At 46.4% G+C, this 13,971-nt stretch overlaps 1 protein-coding gene across 1 annotated transcript in view; it reads right to left on the minus strand.

Annotated features, from left to right (window-relative positions):
• Positions 1 to 13,971, minus strand: part of VGLL4 (vestigial like family member 4) — a 53,966-nt gene that overhangs the window by 21,204 nt on the left and 18,791 nt on the right. Inside the window, exon 2 of the mRNA XM_054281314.1 lies at positions 9,329 to 9,515. Coding sequence (XP_054137289.1) covers positions 9,329 to 9,515 — 187 coding nt within the window. The remainder of the gene's footprint in view (positions 1 to 9,328; positions 9,516 to 13,971) is intronic.

The following is a 13,971-nucleotide window of genomic DNA, read 5'->3' on the forward strand; positions in this document are numbered from 1 at the left end:
GGTTGTTCATTGTTTCTCATCTATAAAATTCTTTCTTCTGACCTTCCTCTGTCAGACAGAGGCACTCTGCCTGCCCCCAGGGTGGTGGTATCTTTTCATACTAAAACTATGTGTACAATATTTACAATTACTTCCCAATACCTGTCACCTGTGTCAGACAGTGAGCTTCTACCTTAAACCAATCTAAAAGTGCCACCATCACAGCAGAAGATGGAAGCCAAGAAGAAGAAGGAGAAAGGCTGGACACACCCAGATCCCTCCATCTTGCCCCCCTGAATCCCCATTCTAAAAACCCCAAAATCTACTTTTTCACCTCGTGATAAATTCACTATCATTCTACTTAATTTGTCATGGCTTGCAGATCTTCACCTAAGGTTGGTAATTTGCTCCTTGGGTCATAATCAAACCCACAGGGGCATTTTGGGCTCTGTGCCAGGGTCTCTGAGCCCCCTCAGGACAGCCAGAGGGATGTCCTGGCTCCTGACATCAGTCCAGCTCAGAAATCAGGTTTCCCTTCTAGCTCAAAAGTCTCAGCCTCCCACCAATGCCATCAGTGCAAGAGGAGAAACTTTTTGATCCTCCAAGCTGCAGCTTTTGATCCTGAGCCCTGCAGAAGCCAGCACAGTGCCTGGCTGCTCTGAGGCACCTGAGGGATCAGACAAAGCTGGGGAAGCACAGGGAGTGGAGCAAGGCAGATCCTGGAGGTGCTGGGATGAACAGGATGGGATCTACAACAGCAAATCACTGCTGAAGGGAAAGGAAAACTTTCCTTGCAGAACTCTGAGCTGCTTCAAGTGCTAAAGGCTTGGAGGGGAGAACTTCCAGGAGAGCAAAAGATAAAAACATGAGGTACAAGAGACTCTCCACATTTCAAACGAGCAGGAAGGAAGAGCTGAGTGCAGGGAAAGAGCAGGGAGGCTTTAATGGAACCATCTGCAAGGTCAGAGGGTGTGAAGGGATTCTTTTGTACCCCTGCAGTGCCCACCCAAACGCCTCTGGCACACTCTAGCCATCCATCAGAGGGGTCATGTGCAGCTTCTTAATTCCTTCTGAAGTCAAACTTGGCACATGCAACCAGTCACTGGAAAATACCATAAAATCTATTTGTGGTCACCCAGAGAACACCCTGGGCCAGTGTCAGGGGAAGGCTGCACATCCAGTGCTGCAGTGGGTCGTGTCCCAGGGCACCAGCATCAGCCATGGGCACTGCAGGCTGGGCTGCAGGCTCTGGGAATCCTGCTGGTGCCCAAACTCAGTGCTGAAACCTGCCAGGAGTGTTAGAGCAAACACAAAATGCCAGTTATGTTCTCTTAGAGGATTCACAGGGCTGTTCCTTGCAACACTTTTTACTTGGTTTATTTGGAAAAAGTACCTTTGATCATCACCCAATACCTGTCATAGAACTGTTTTTTGTAAAAGTCAAATCTTGAATCAATCCATGAATTTCAAATTCTCACAAGTTTGTAGGATTTCCCCCAGTTCCAGCACCTAAAAGCCTGCATCAGGTTGAATTTTGCAGCAGAGGAGCAGATTAATAATTTTCTCCAAGTAGATGATAGGAGAAATGAAAGATACCAACAGCATGAGCATGGCCAGTGAATTTGGTGAGAGCTTTAACAACACAAAGCAGCCTCTGAAAATAAGGTCACAGTGCTGGATTTACTGGGCTGTTCTTTGCAATACTTTTTACTTTGTTTATTTGGAAAAAGTATTTTTGATCATCACCCAATGCCTGTCAGGGAACTGTTTTTGTAAAAGTTGAATCTTGAATCATGAGCATGGCCAGTGAATTTGGTGAGAGCTTTAACAACACAAAGCAGGTCACAAATAAGGTCACAGTGCTGGAATGAACTGTGCCAAATCATCAGGAGAAAATAGGAGTTCCAGCTTCACTGGGTCTAAGGAGAAAGAGGGAAATCCTTCAAACTTACAAATTATGGTCTCTACCCATCAGATACACACTGTAACATTAGCTGAGGTGAAGCAGGAAAAGCTGAGAAATTACAATAACTCACTTCCAGACATGTCAAAAATTCTCAAAAAAACCCCAGGCTCTTTAGGCCTTCAGACCAAGAGCAGTGTTTAAACAACTGGTTTCAAGAAATTAGACTTTTTCACAGGCTGTTTTAAAGAAGGAATAAAGATTTCATTAAAAGTTTATTGAAACTGTTTGTAATTGCTAATAAAATCTGAATTACTGAAAGCTCTAGAAGCACTATAAAAACAGTAACAGCTTCATTGTGTATTGCACAACCATTCAGACCAATATAGTAAAATATTTCCTTGGAAAGCTGTAACCAAAGGGACCCCAGCAGCACCAGATGAGTGTTTGGAGGGCATTTCTGCAGCTCAGGCACCCCACACTGTGCAGCCAACAGTCTCCTCCCACAGCAGCTGCTGGTTTAGGGGAAAATTAGAAAATTTAGAAAAGCAAATATGTTTGGGGACTTTGCTTACTCCCTTTTGAAGGTATTGGTTTGTGAATCATGACAGTTACTGATTAAAAATGTGGCAAAGGTTTATGAAGCATCATTTGGGCAGCAGAACATCACTGATGGCAGTGGTGTCAGTCATGTCCACGTGGGATCTCCATGGGATCCACCCACACCTGATCCACCCCAGCTGTGGGCTCAATGCCCATGCACTGAATGAAGAGCTGGCCCTGATGATCCCTGTGGGTCCTTTTGGACTCAGAATGTTCTGGGGTTCTGTAACCCACCCACAGTGGGACCAACCCAGCTGGGGACTCACCCACACCAGGATCCCCCACATGGGATCCATCTCTGCAGAATTCCCACTGGGAAAGGGACCCCAAACCCTCCAGACCCCAATGGCAGCACAGTCCTTTTATTCCCTTCTTTCTTTGAGGATAAACCCCAAACCAACTCAGCCCCAGCCCTGCCTTGGGGATCCCACAGCTGTCAGCCCTGTAGCTCAAGGATTCCCTGGGATCCCTCAGCCTCCTCCCCCAGGTCACTGTTTGGGATTTGCAGCACCTGGCAATGCTGCAGGAAGGAGTTAAACCTGGCAGGCTGTGCCTGCTATCCCACAGCATCAGCACTGCCAGCCTGGGGAACAAAATCACTGATTCAAGTAGAAATTAATGTAAGGTTTTATTCCAAACCTTCCCCTCACACAGTCACTATAGCACAGTTGTCTATAGCAACTGTGTCCATAACACTCTCGTTCTCAGGAGCACAACTTTCTAGTAAAAGGCACATCTGTCAAACTGCAGGAAACATCTGGGAAAATGGTTAAATAGAAAGAAGTGAGATGAAACCTTTGTTTCCATGGGGTTGGATATACATCCAGAGTATGTTTGCAAAGGCTGCTGGCTCTTTTCTTGCCTCTTTCTAAGATCTCAGGATTTTGGATTGGTGCTGAATTTCACCCCATGTAGACATAGTTGATTCACACAATGTAAAATTTTGCTTTTACTCTGGGGTAAAAATCCAACACCAGAGCTCGAGGGATTCCCCATTCATTGAAGAGCTGGATTCCATGATCCCTGTGGGTCCTTTCCAGCTCAGAATATGCTGTGATTCTGTGGCTCCCACTGCACCCCTGAGTGCACAGGGCCCCCCAAATGCCCTCCCTAAGTGGGAGATCAAACCCCTCTGTGCAACACTAACACATCTCTGCCCTGAGGGCAGCTTGGAGCCCTGCCACACCAGGGGAGGGTCATGCTCCTGCCCTAAAGATGGAAAATGAAAGTGGAAAACACGATATCAAAGCAGAAATCTGGAGCTGGCTAACAAACCCCTTCTGTCTGCAAGTGCAGGAGACACCTGAGCTAACATTGCCTGGCTTTTCAAGTGCCTCAACATCTCCCCAAATTTTGACAGATAGGTCTTTTTGTGAAGTACTGATAAGCTATCAATCAAATTGCTTTTAGCCCTGAAACTGTTCCTAACAAACCTTTCACGTGTGCTTCAACTGAAAGGGACTGGAGTGCTCTCTGAAATTCCCCTGTGGCTAAGAACTGCACAACTCTGGGTTAAATATTAACTCAGATATGGTGGCTCTTTCAAGTCTGCCTCTGAAGGTTCCATTGAACATATATTCCTTGAAAACAATTTAATTTTGTGCAGCGTGTGATCTCCATTAATAAATAAGAAAATGTCTGATTCACTCCATCATTCAAGCAACACAGACAATGTTATAAGTAAAAATAAACTTTTAATAAAGGCATTAAAAGGGAGAAAAAGTATCCTGCCCTGTTTATTTCCGCCAAGAAGAGGAAAAAAAATTAGGAAAAGCAGTTTGAAACCTGCTCTGTGATCCTTTGTCCACTTATCAACAAGAGCCACATGGGCTCAGTTCCACTGAGGAGTGCAGCTCCAGCAGGACTGCTCTGAGAGCCCCAGGTGAACCCCAAAATCCTTCAGGGGCACATCTGTGCTGAGACTGGGTGAAGATGCCTCACTGAGCACATGAGAGACACTTTGGGTGTTCTCAGCTGTGCACTGGGGTTTTTTCCCAACTCCAATTTGTCACAATAAATGACAGTGGGAACATATTTCTCAATACCACATGAAGTTTGGAACCCAAAGAGCAGCAAAGAGCTTCTCTGACAACTCCCACGCTACCTCTGGGAGCCAGCTCTGCATCTTTTCAAGCCCTGCTGGAGCCACGTTCCTCCACAACAGGGCCCTGATTTTCTGCAGAACATTTCCACCCTGTGCTCTCAGCCAAGCTAAGGAGGAAGGTGACAAAAATGCTCTGATGAGGAACTTTATTTACTCAATATTTCAAATCTTGCTCAAAATTTCTCCCTTTGAGCAACTCTAAACTTGCTGAAGATGCAGCTGAGCCTGCTGTGAGCAGATTGGATGAAATGGTCTGTTCCAACCTGAATTATTCCACAGTCTGCAAATAAAGGTAACTTTCAGCACACTTTTTTTTAAAGGATTCCCCACTAATTTCTACCACAGTGTCATTAAAGTAAGCAAACACCATTGAATATTCATGGTAAAAAACTTCAGGAGTGTTTTGGGTGGGATTACCATCATTCTTCAGTGTAACAAAGACAGCCCAGAACTTGAAGAGTATGAAACTACATATGATTTTACATAATACACACTACAAGTAACTCCTTCAAATGCAGACCTTTTATTACAAGAAAAAGCCAAATTATTTATCACACAAACCAAAAGACAATTATTCCCTCGACTTCACAGCTGTGAACATTTAGCACAGGAAGATTTTTACACAGAAATGAATTCCCATCGCAATCCTAACGCCACCAAACCAAACGGGAACGAGGGGAAAATTCCCAAACGCCAGCTTGCAGGCTGACGTGCTCGGCACAAGGAACAGAAATAATGGTCCCGGCTGAATTGCAAAGGGCATTTCTTTGGAAGGGGCAGCGCCGTGCCCGCTGGCCGCGCTGGGGACTCTTAGGGCGGCGGGGCGGCCGGGACAAGGCGGCCTTTGTGTGCCGGGCTGCGGAACGGGAGGGACGGCAGGGGGAGGAGAGACACCGGGGAGGGAAACAGAGCCCGGGAGAGAAGGAGGGAGAGAGGGAAGAAAAGGGAGAGGGGGAGCAGGAGAGCGAGGAGGAGGGAGGGAGGGAGGGGAGCGGGACGGAACCAGGGAAGGAGAGAGAGGGGGAGAGAGGGACGAGAGAAGGGGAAGAGGGAAGGAGAAGGGAAGGAGGAGAGCAAGAGCGAGACGGGGAAGGAGAAGGGGAGGGAGGGAGAGGGAAGAAGAAGGGAAAGGAGGAGAGCAGGAGTGAGACAGGGAAGGCGAAGCGGAGAGAGAAGAGCAGGAGGAAAAGGGAAGGAGAAGGGAAGGAAGGGAGGAGAGCAGGAGGGAGGGAGAGAGGGAGGAGAGCAGGAGGGAGAGGGAAGGAGAAGGGGAGGGAGGACGGCAAGAGTGAGACAGGGAAGGAGAAGGGGAGGGAGGAGAGCAGGAGTGAGACAGGGGAGGGAAGCAGGAGAGAAACAAAGAAGGAGAAAGGGAGGGAGCCAGGGAAGGAGCTCGAGGGGGAGGGAGCTCGAGAAGAAGCCAGGGAAGGAGGGAGGGAGGGCAGGAGCTTGGGAAGGAGGGAAAAGACGACAGGAGCTCGGGAAGGAGGGAAAAGAGGACAGGGGGGAGCTGGGGCAGGAAGGAGAGAAGGCCGGAGCTCAGGAATGAGGGAAAGAGGGAAGGGGCCAGAGAAGAAGGGAACTCGGGCCGGAGGGAGAGAGGGAAGGAGCTTGAGAGGGAGGGAGCTCGGACAGGAAGGAGAGAAGGCCGGAGCTCTGGAATGAGGGAGAGAGGGCCGGAGCTCGGGCAGGAGGGCCCCGAGCATGAGGGCCCCAGGCCCCGCAGCGCTGCCCCAGCGCTCCCCGGACGGTCAGGACGGAGGCAGCCGCCCCTGCACCGCACACAGTTCCCGTGCAATCCTACTTCCCAATCGCTCTGCTGTAAACCACGGTGGTTTTAGTGAATTCACGGGAAAACAAAGCCATGTTTCGAGCCGAGCCTCAAAACAAGCTCCCTTCTCCACAGAGCAGCACGAAGCCAAAAGCACCTTTTACTTCAGCAAGACTTGACTTCAGAGAGTGCATTTCAAGTTAAACACCAGAGAGACACACAAGAAAAATAAGGGAATTCTATATTACCTATCACTATATTTTAATTAGGAAGTACTTGTTCTTCCCAGCCAAGGAGTTTATGGGTGTTCACAACTTCTTTCACAACAAAAACACAGAAGCTGTAAAAGTGCATCAAAGGGAGGCAGTGTCACATGCTGGTTTTTTTTAAATTAATCCACAAGCTCTCAAGTATATTATTATCCTAGCACTGAGAATTCTGTGCTTTGAAAAAGCACATTTGATAAAGTGTTCTTTGCACATTCATTCCATTACACATCTGAGGATCCTGCTATGCTTGCCAGGGCATTTGATTCACTCTGCTCCAGAGACTGCACTCCAATAGTTGTGTTTTTCCACAATAAAAGTAAACATACCCGAGTGCAGCTCACAAATGATCCTTCAGGGAATTACACCTGAGCAGGGAATGTCTCCAAGCACTCCATTTCCCAACAAAAGGCTGACGTAACTGGATTTCTAACAACACATCCAAAACCTTTCAATGGATTCATTCCTGCTGAAGCACAGTGGGGTGCTGCTACCTCAGAGTTAAGATCAAATTGCTACAGAAAAGGTTCCACCATTTATAACAAACCAAACACACAATTCTTGGCCTATTTAATTACATTTCCAGCCACAAGATGCTGGTGTTAAGAGAATGAATACACAACCGCTTCCCAGTTCTACCAGCACCATCACAAAGACCCAAATGCCTGAACAAGAGCTGCTGCTGGAGGTTATAAAGACTTCTGTCAGCTGTGCTCAGGTTTTGTGTCAGGAACACTTTCATCCTGTGCTTTCAGGGCATTTGGCCCTGAAAAATTCAAAACACACAGCCTCAAACTAATATTTACAGTTCCAGTCACAGAAATGTCTTTGCTGACAACACAGACACCGTGGCACCTGATCTCCACACTACACATCTCTCACACATTTGGATTTCTAAACTGAACTTTGTCAACCTTACACTTCCAGAATCTCCAAGTCACTCCAATGGCTGCCATTATCATGCTCCAGAAAATAATTATTTCCCCAAATCAACCATGTTTTCTTGGGTGTGAACAAACCAAGCTCTCACAACATACTTCCCATCTCCCAATAAAATTCTCTGCACAGATCCACAGGGCTTGAGTAATCCAATTCTACAGTTAAACCAGAACATGAGAATCAGAAAAAGATAGAAAATATGAAAAACAACCAAAAAAAAAAAAAAACCCATTTGAGGCAGTGACAGGGAAATGAGAACAAAATTCAGAGAATGTTTGTGAACTTTTCTGATATATCTGAAATACACAGAAATCCAGCTATTTCAGATGAATCACAAACTTTTGTATGGCCAGACAGAACTTACAAAATAAAGCAGAAAAAGAGACGGCCTCATGGATGCTATTTTAGATTCTAATTCATCTGCAGCAGGTAGTTTAATTGAAACAGATTAAGTCACATGAACCCTGGGCAGAAAACCTGTGTTTTTTATTACCAGAAGAAAAGATGAATGTCTCATATACGAAATCACAGAAAGAATCTATTGAAAAAACCATAAAAATGTACCACACTGGAAACTATTAGCTGTGACATATAGCTAAGGGATCACATGAAAGAACTGCCTGCATCTTTTAGTTTTGAGCCTTGGTTGCACATGAGTCTGTTGGTTCAGACTTCATTATTTTTATGGCCTCCGCTATATAAAGTGTTATAATGTACGTAACTGCCAGCTGTGTTTTATTTCATCAGTAGAAAATGAGCCTTTAAAAAAAAAAAAAAAAAAACCACACTTTTCCCCCATAAAGTTACATAACATTTCAAAAATGCCATAAATCCCCTCAGTTGTGTCATGCATCCAGAAATGCAGCACAGGGTTCTTTCCAAGCCCTCCTGGCCCCAGAGCAAGGCTATAAATAGTTAATTTTTCGGGGAGAGGAGGAGGTATGCTGTAAATGAGAAGCGAGCTTTCATTGTTTTGCATTACTTCAGCGCTGGATTCCCGATTTGTAACAAATTCCAAGGCTGCAGACTGCGGGCCCAGCCTGTGAGTAAGGCTGCGGTGATTTATGGCAGGATAAATCCCTCAGTCCACATCGCATGACTGTGGAATGCGCGGAATGCTGGGGCTGCAGGAGCTGAGGCAGCAGGCACAGGAGCTCCATCCATGGCTTCCTCCAGGCAGGAATGCCAGGAATTCTGCAGCAGTGCCAGCCAGGCTCGCGTTCCCAGCAATGGCATCTGCTGATTGCCCAACACGGCTCATCAACGCCTTACCTGGCCGGCACATTCCACACCTGACTGTCAGAGCAGGAATGTTTAGCAACAACTGCAGCTTGCCCAGTTGTCAAGGCAGCCCAGGAAGCAGCTGGCTCGGAGCTGCTGGCCTCGGAAAAATGCAAAGCACTCGTGTTCCTCCTCCTGCTGCTGCTGCTGCCTCCCCACCCCCAGCCAGAGAGCCTGAGAATGGGGGGAAGTGAAAGGAGCGCCTTACAAAGAGCGAGGGAACAATGCTGCAGGAATCGCAAGGTGAATACGTATGGCTTGCTATAAATAGTTCGGCTGAGCTAATTCCTGTTACTTCACGCTGTACAAAAACAAAAGAAAACATGAAAACCCATCTAATCGCGGCGGCTCTTGTGCAGATCTCCCACACAAACTGGAACAAAGGGGAAAAGCCGAGCGCAAAGTTGGAGCCAGGACACGATTTTAGCAGATTTTAGCAGGCAGCGCTCAGTTCCGTGCAGGGACAGACAGGAGGCACTTACAGATGCGGGTTGAACATGCGGCTCATTTTGGAGACGTGGTCGTTTTCACAGTCCAGCTCCTCGTCCCCTTGGTCCATGCTGAGCTTCCTCTTGCTGGGGCTGATGGGCGGCGGGCCCGTGCGGTGGTTGCTGAGCGCGGGGGATTGCAGGGGCTGCATCCGGGGCTCCCCTCTCAGCGCCGCTTCACCTGCCCGGGGAGACACGACAGGGGTCACCCCACGGGGACAAACCCGCAAAATTCCACAGTAACGGCCCCTGAAACTCCCCAGTAACCCTCCCAAAACTCCCCAGTAACACCTCCCAGACTGCACACGTGGGACGCAGTTGGAGGATGGACAAGGCATCCCAGACCACGCTTTATGCTGGAACAAGCAATGAGAAAAGGCACCAGGAGAGGTGTAGCTCACCCCAGATGATCTCAAAGGCTGAACTAAACCATCTCTGCAGCAGCTTTTTCACTCAGATCCCCCCTCAGATTCCCTTCTCAGCTTTTTCATTCAGGTTTCCCCCCTCAGCTTTTTCAGATTCCCTCTCAGATTTTTCACTCAAGATTCCCCCCTCAGCTTTTTCACTGAGGTGTCTCCTCAACTTTTTCAGTTTCCCCCTCAGCTTTTTCACTCAGATTCCCCTCAGATTTTTCTCACAGATTCCCCCCTCAGCTTCCCTCTCAGCTTTTTCACCCAGTTAGCTCCCCCACCCCCGCCTCAGCTTTTTCCACTCAGCTCCCCCTCTCAGCTTTTTCATTCAGATTTCCCCCTCAGCTTTTTCACTCAGGTCCCTCCCCTGGCAGACTGCAATGCCAGCGCTGGGCTGTGATTACCTCACTCTGCAAACCATGACTATTCACAGAGAAATAAAAGCTTTGTTCCTCTTCTTACAGTCGTGGTTATAAATTCCAGGGCTACAGTTCACGTTTATGCCAAATATTCCAGATCAAAAACTGAATAAACGTTCAGATTCTCAGATGATCCCCTTTATAAAATGCTGTCCAAAACAAGCTTGTCTGGTATAAGTATGCAAGGGAAGAATTAGGGGGGAAACTGGAACTTGCTGATTCAACTTTTAAATATGTCCCTAAACGTCTTTCTCTACACTTTAAACCTACGTTTGGACCCAGGAACAAAAGAGCACAATTCTTCAGCAGAGGAATCACAGAAATGCTAATTTCCAGCTGGGGCAGACTGAGTAGATGGTGAGTTTTTATATAATCTCACAGTTCCCAGAAAAGCCACTGGGAGCTGTGTCAGTAACTCCAGCGATGGCACAGTTGGCTGTGCAGAGCACAGGACAGATCGGTGCTAAGCAGGCGTTAAAGCGTGACCAGGCTTTCCCCATTTCCATTAAACATCTCACTACTCCTAGAGCACAGTGCTGCACTTCACCACCATGGATTTACTGGAATTCACATCCTCTGGTCCTATTAAAACCTCATAGGGATTTAAAGATGTAAAAAAAGTGCTTTTGGGGCTCCATCAGGGGCTTGGAGAGGAGCTAAATTAACCAGGGTTACCTATTCTGGTAATATCCCTGAAATAGCTGCTTTTGCTGAAGTTTAGAATTTGTATTTTTCCTACACTGCCAGAAGCATTTTGTTTTTTACACAGCCATAATTTCCAGACCTAAAATTAGGCCTAAGTTAACTCCATCTAGAGCCCTGTGGTACCTGACAATGGAAATCTTTGTGTGCCACCGCACATTTTCACATCATCACCAAGGCAGATGATTTATAAAACGCTGCCTTAATTCCTACACACGACAAATAACATTTTGTTGGAAAAAGAAGGAGCGAGGAGAAAACCTCCTGAATGTTTACCAGTAAAAATAAGCATTCTGCCAATTTAGTCAGCATAATATAAACTAGCAAATATACGCTGACCTATAATACACCACAAGCCATGATTTCTATTAAAGACTCTGGCACCAAATCTAAATAGGAACTTTCCATCTCAGCTCTAAATAGCAAAAACTGTGCCCTGCTAAATGCTCTGGGACAGACACCCAGAGCTCTCCTGTTCCAAGCTAACATTAATTGAGAAGCACCCACAGCCACCCCAGTGCCACAAAAAAAGCTTTTATCCACACAAAATCTTTTGGGAATTGTATTCAGATCGGTGCATTTGTGCATTTTTCCTTTGTATTTTGCCAGTAGAAACCTCCACCTACAGAGCGTTCATGTTCTAAACTTTCAAAGCAAACCATATCACAGCAGCTCCTCTCCATGAGGAATCTCCCTCACTCGTGCCTTTGAAAAGGAATAACCTAAAAGCAATGTCAAAAGATAAAGTTTTCAGCACCTGAGACTGGAGCTTGTGTCCTCCCACCCATGCACGATCACTCTTCAATCTCCCATCACTTCTGGGGACTCCAGCACAAAATTCCACAACAGCAATTACAGATTCCACGTGGGCACCTCACTCCCACTGACTCCTGAGCAGCTCCTAAGTGCCCTGGGCAGTTGAAATACCCAGGTAAAGCTACCTTGGGTGGTTACATAACACCAAAATTCTCTAGGCATTCTTCAATCCAGTAAATCAGAAACCTGCCCTTTTCCCCAAACAGGACATTGATACTATACAGTTACCAAAATAGGGAGTTTTTTATTTCAAAATTAAAATACTAATTTCTTCTATGTATGGTAAGAACAGCATTTATTTATTAACATTCAGACTGAGTATAAAATCTGGTTAAAATGCTATTGAATGCTGGAAGAAACCTATTTTAAAGAAGTTTAACAAAGAGAGGAAGGGCTTCTAAAGAAAGCCTATCCAATTTACAAATGCATTTTCCTGATTATGCAGGGAACACCAAGACTTCAGCTAAACATACCAGGATCTGACCAGCACCACTGGGCCAAAATTAACCAAATTAACCAAACAAACCAAACTTTGAATAGAGGGGAGCAGTGAGAGTCTCTTACAGGACAGTTCAGTTTGTACAGCCCCTCCTGCCCACACCAGGCAGGAGAACAATGCCAAAAAGGTCCAGATAACAAGGAAAATTGAAGAAAAAAAAATCTCTTTACATTGTTTAGAGGGATAAAATGCAAATTCCTATACTGGTTTGCACAGTACCCTGAGTTCTCATGGGGCCTGCACATTTGACTAGGGCTAAAAGTGCTCTTCATTTAAATAACATTCCTCCCCCACTACTTTCCTCCTTTCCAAATGTGAATTTAAAGCAGAGAGAGAGAAACCACAGAGGAGACTATGGCCCCAAGTGCTGTTTTAGGGACTCGATTTGTCTCCCCCAGCTGACCACACTCCATGGAAACCAGACTCCCATCACACAGCTGGCAAGGCAACACACTCTGATAAAACAACTGTGTTTTAGAAATTCCCCAAGTCCGAACTCCAGGCTTCAAAATTCATTACTGTGACGGCTTGTGTCTGCCCTGCAAGTGAGAGCAGAGATAGCAAACACATTTCTTGTGCCTCTCACAGTGCTCCTCTTTGTTTCAGCCAGCAGCTGCTGGAAGGCACTCCAGATCTGCTGCTTTCAGATACTTCTACTCACAACTATTCATGCTAGGCTTTTTTTTTTCTTCTTCTTCTTTTTCTCCTCCTCCTTCTCTTTTTTTATTAAAACTGTTGGGCAACATGATAAAGCACAGACAAGCTAAACAAAGATAACTCCGTGACGTAGTGTCTGCCTATAGAGCAGCTCTGCTCTCGCCTGACACCAGCCCGTGCAGCCAGCAGGAACGTGCTTTGTTTTAACCCCTTAGGAGCCTGCTGGAAGTGTTTCCACTCAGCACAATGCCTGCCAGGCCAGCAGGGCTCTCCCCAGCCCTGGGACAGCTCTGTGTAAACAGAGGATGGCCAGCTCTGTTTGCCTTTCTCTGGCCCCAGCAGAACGTCCTCAACAGCAAAAGTGGCGTTTGAACAAGTGTGCCTTGCCAGAGACACCCCAGAGGGGCCTGAGATCTGCCTGAGAGCTCCAGCAGTCACCAAAGACTGGGGAAAAAATAATATACACTGCTCTGGCAGCAAGCTTCCTTCCTGTGACTCGGTACGGGCTGCAGGGACAGGGCTGCCACATCCTATCCCCCCTCCCAACTTCCTCTGGTAAAGCACAGAGTGTGAGCATTAATTACAGCCCAGAAAGCCTCACGTGCCTTTGTCCTGCAGAGCTCAGGCTGCACCTATTCCAACCTTAGTTTAAAATAAAACTCCTCAAAAGAAAATCCCAGCACTGCCCTCACCCTGTTGTCACCTTATAGCAAAAGCTCCCGTACCTTCTCAGTGATTTCTCACAGGCAGCTCTTCACAGCACTGACTTCTCCACAGTACAAACAACAAACTTTCATTCTCTTCACAGCACTGACTTTTTCTTCTTCACAGTACAAACAATAAATTTCAATGTTCTTCACAACACTGACTTTTTCTTCTTCACAGTACAAACAACAAATTTCAACTTTCTCCACAGCACAACTCCCTAACCCACTCTTTTGTAGCACTCATTTTCTCATTGGACACAGCTGTGGCCTATTAAGGGCAGGCTTGTTATTAATCTTTGTGATTAGTACAGCTGAAACCCTTCAGGTGTGAGACTACCTTTGCACTATCATTATTTTCTTACATTCTATCCCTCCACATCGCCCCTTTTTTGTTCTGTGTCTGACAGATGGATTTATCCACAAGGGT

The sequence above is a fragment of the Melozone crissalis genome, unplaced genomic scaffold (assembly GCF_028551555.1).
Source record: "Melozone crissalis strain CALT ecotype California unplaced genomic scaffold, PUWL_Pcris_2 ptg000029l_1, whole genome shotgun sequence".
Lineage (NCBI taxonomy): Eukaryota > Metazoa > Chordata > Aves > Passeriformes > Passerellidae > Melozone > Melozone crissalis.